The following is a 3971-nucleotide window of genomic DNA, read 5'->3' as shown; positions in this document are numbered from 1 at the left end:
GGGGGGGGGGATGAATTTTACTTTGTCAGATTTGTTTCTGAAATAGATGAATGTGTATTACTTCAATGTAGGTATCATCAGATGCTCGATTGGTTGGGAAGACCGGGCCGTGGTGTACCAAGGCAACCAGTTCCACCTCTGAGAGTTTCAATCTCGAGGAAGCTCAAGGATTATGTTGAGGATAAATATAAGAAATCTGGTGCAGAGAAGGGGAAGTATATTGTAATACATGGGATACAGTCTGATTCAAAGGCTACAATGCTATCTAAGGGGGACACCGATAGCTTGCTGCCCCTCCAAGCATGGGCTGAAATAGCTAAGGCCATAAGGTATGATTGTGGTACATAGTGAAACAACCCCATATACATAGTGAATGCAAATGCATTATCAACCTACATTATTGACTTTCTTCTTCACCACCACCACACCCCCGCGCAAACCCCAATATCTTGGGTACAGGAGTGTTAGGCCAGTTTTCGTAATTCCACATGAGAAGGAAAGGGAAGATGTAGAGGAAGTAGTTGGAGAAGATGCCAGTATAGTATTCATAACTACCCCAGGACAGGTCTGTTGCCTTCTTTCATAAAAATTTTGATGCCAAAAAAAATCTGGGCTCTTAAGCGTAGATTGAATTCAAGTTTCGGTTTCAGAGTAGTGTAGTCGACAGAAAACAAGAATTGCAGTTAAAGAATGAGTAGCTTCCAATCAATACTGACATGAATTCCATACTGCACTTGCATCAGTTAGCAGCTCTTGTAAATGACTCAGTAGGAGTAATAGCCACGAACACTGCAGCTATCCAATTAGCAAATGCTCGGGATAAGCCCAGGTAATGTTCTTCTGTAAAAGTTCTTTTGAGATATTCTCACTTAGAATGTTTAAATTAAATGCTAGTTGGTCACTCTAAATAATGAATCCAACAGATTCTGATTCCTGTTAGTAACCAGAATGTATGTTTCAAATTCTTTTTTATTGTGAGTGACGGTGTCAAGAATTGCCAACCCAAGTCACTAGTAAATGTGACTGATGCCGAAATCACTACAAGTCTGTTCATGTGGGTTGACCCTCTTACATTTGTATATTATTCTTGTTTATGTTTATGTTGTTTCTGCAGTATTGCATTGTTTTCCTCAGAAGAGAAGGGAAGACTATTTGTTCCCAACGCCAAGGAGAAGAAATGCGTAATTGTTCCATCAAAAACAGGCAACCTCATAGATATTGATGTTGAAGCAGTGAAAAATGCAATCCAGATTTTCGATTTATCCCCAGTTCTTGTCTAGAAGGAGAAGAGGATTTAAATGTTTTTTTTTTCCTGTCCATTTTCCTTCTACTGTACATCCAGAAATTTGTAACTCTCTCCATATAACAGAGATTTGTTGGAAGTATATGCCACTTTCTTTTCTCTGGACAAGAACTAACATGTAGTATAGGTCAGCTTGTACAAAGAAGATACCTTAAAATGTCCAGTTCAAACAAGATGATGATTCTACCCTGCAAATCTCAATCAAAAAAATATCTTTTTATGGAAAAAATCTCAATCAATTGTAATGTAGATGCTACTACCCTGAGAAACTCAAGCTTAATGGCTTGGGAATGGTAGATGTCAGTAATGTTTGTTGGTAGACTACCTCTTATGTGATGTCTCCAGTATTCAATGAATTTGCCTCAGTGCCTATGGTTAAAGCACTCTTAGTGAGCTTTTCCACTTCTTGGCGCCAGCATTTACTTCTTAAAGACTACCTTGTTCTACCATGGTAGAGCTTACTCACCATCACCAGGAGGCCAACTTCATCGCACACAAGTTATTGAATTTGCTATCTTTTATAGCACCCTAGCCATGTAGTCCAATGATCCAAATTTTATAGTTCTAATCACTCTTTTATTTTAAGATCAAATATAACATAGAATCAGTGTAAAAGGGATCCCAGAAACCCATTTTGTACCATCAATGAGTAAATCAATCTTTTGAAAAGAACAGGAAGCCAGTGTATAGGATCATTACTTTCCTGTATATTGCTGTTGGATCCTTTTGAGTTTCTGTCCCTTAGTCCTGATAAATCTCAAACAGTCAGGTTGCGAAGCTAAATAGAACCTTCATATGATGGTTCACAAGCTCTTGGATATCCATCATGTGTGCCAATTGCCAGTTGAAGCCAAGAGACCATAGGCTGGAGGCAACCTAGAGGACATTCCTGAAAAGGATAGAAAGGCAGAGTTTCTGTATTAACACCAGATACACTTCTTGTTCTATCAAAGAAAGGGCTATGATTTTCAAATCCCATCTCTTTCTTAACTGCTGGAGATTTGACAATGGATTTTTTTTTTTCCTTTAGTCTACAAAGATAGCCTCTTAACAACAAATAGAGTCAGAACAGGAGGTCCCTATACAATCCGATATATAACCAGATGAATTGAAGGGGGGGGGGGGGTTATGTAAACTTCTACATCATAGGAAGGGAAAAGCATGGCTAAAAATAGGGCTGCAACAGAGTTGGGTTGGCCTAGGTTTTCAACCCTGACTCCCCTTATGAGGGCCCAGGCCCGGCCTGGCCCTGACTCAAGGGCCAAGGCTTGAAAAATCCAACCCTGATCCGCCCTCAGGGTCGGGGCCAGGTTTACTCTGATTGGCTTTGACCCAGAAGGGAAAGGGAGATGCAGGGGCTGGGCCAAGCAGGGGAGAAGAAGAAGAAAGAAGAGGACGAAGAAAAAGAAAGGAGAGGGGGAAGAAGAAGAAAATAAGAAAAAAGTGGGAGAAGAAGAAGACAGAGTTGAGCTGGGCTAGGTTGGGCTCAGCCAAGGCCTCAACCCTAGCCCAGCCCTGACTTAGGGTCAGAAATTCCCAACCATGACCCACCTTCATGGCTAGGGTATCACAACCTAGGCCCCGTTCAGGTTTAGGGTGGGCTCGTGTTGATAGGGCCCCAAGCTAGAAGCTAGACTACTCCACAATTATCCCCCAAGTATTTTTACCAGCACTTTTCAGAAAGATTGTATAACATCCCCAGTACATGCAACAAAGATGGAACTAACTTCATCAAAAGAAGGTAGTATAAACCCAAGGTTTAACCTGGTTGCAAGGACCAACACCTCACAATTAAATAGTATAACAGTAAAAGACAACCTCTTGGTGAGAGAGAGAAAGAGAGAGAGAGAGAGAGAGAGTCTATCTTAGAACCTGGAGTGTGGTCCAGGATTGAGTCAAGTCAATTGGTAAATGGGTCAGAGATACAGGTTGGATCAATCCCTTGGTAAATGGAACAGGAAGAGGGAATGGAATGAAGTCCATTCATAATGGGGCAGAGAAAGATAATGGAATCAAGTCTACTATAAAAGTGACAGTAGAACTTCATTTTGAAAATGGATGGACATATCTCCACCTTAGCACATTGACAATGTCTAAATAGTTAAGCTTCAAGAAAACCTCCAAACAACCAAAGTAGCTTCTCAAGCTGCAATTCAAGGGAAGATAATAACATATTCTTTCCCCCTAAAAGAACTAATATTTGAATAAAAGATTGGCTTTTCTCTTATGATTAGTAGCCAAAAAGGAGAGGGTAGAGCGTACCTAGTGCACGAGACTTTCAGATTTTGGGTAGAATCATATACGCTATATATATGTTGGGACCATTAGAAAAAAAGAAAAGAGATTTGATCCAATTCCCTCCTATAACCTACTGTGTTATGCAAGGACTTGCATAGTTTAAGTTCTTGATTCCCTTGTTTATTAAGCAAATCGTTAATGTGACCTTAAAATGGCTTCAAGTGTTAGTTGTGGCTAGAACTAGAGCATATTGGACTCATGCAATCGATCATATTAAATTTGTGGTTGTTTTATTGATATGGTATTCGGTGTTTGGAAATAATTCAACTATTTGCATCTGGGATATATTCTTGCTGGTTTCTAGCAACAACAATCTGCAGGCAGGTTATGTTTGTTATCTCTTATTTTCAACTTCTTCTTTTTTTTGGGG

The 3971-nt window shown here is 40.0% G+C and overlaps 1 protein-coding gene across 1 annotated transcript in view; it reads left to right on the top strand.

Annotated features, from left to right (window-relative positions):
• The window catches only part of LOC122085208 (photosynthetic NDH subunit of subcomplex B 1, chloroplastic), a 2450-nt gene extending 1046 nt beyond the window's left edge, over positions 1–1404 (top strand). Inside the window, exons 3-6 of the mRNA XM_042653681.1 lie at positions 72–329; positions 460–565; positions 744–829; positions 1115–1404. Coding sequence (XP_042509615.1) covers positions 72–329; positions 460–565; positions 744–829; positions 1115–1280 — 616 coding nt within the window. The 3' untranslated portion in view covers positions 1281–1404. The remainder of the gene's footprint in view (positions 1–71; positions 330–459; positions 566–743; positions 830–1114) is intronic.
• The last annotated feature ends 2567 nt before the right edge of the window (positions 1405–3971 follow it).

Source organism: Macadamia integrifolia, chromosome 7, assembly GCF_013358625.1.
Source record: "Macadamia integrifolia cultivar HAES 741 chromosome 7, SCU_Mint_v3, whole genome shotgun sequence".
Taxonomy (NCBI): domain Eukaryota; kingdom Viridiplantae; phylum Streptophyta; class Magnoliopsida; order Proteales; family Proteaceae; genus Macadamia; species Macadamia integrifolia.
Note: the sequence above shows the minus strand (reverse complement) of the source record. Positions and strands in the feature narration are given on the sequence as shown.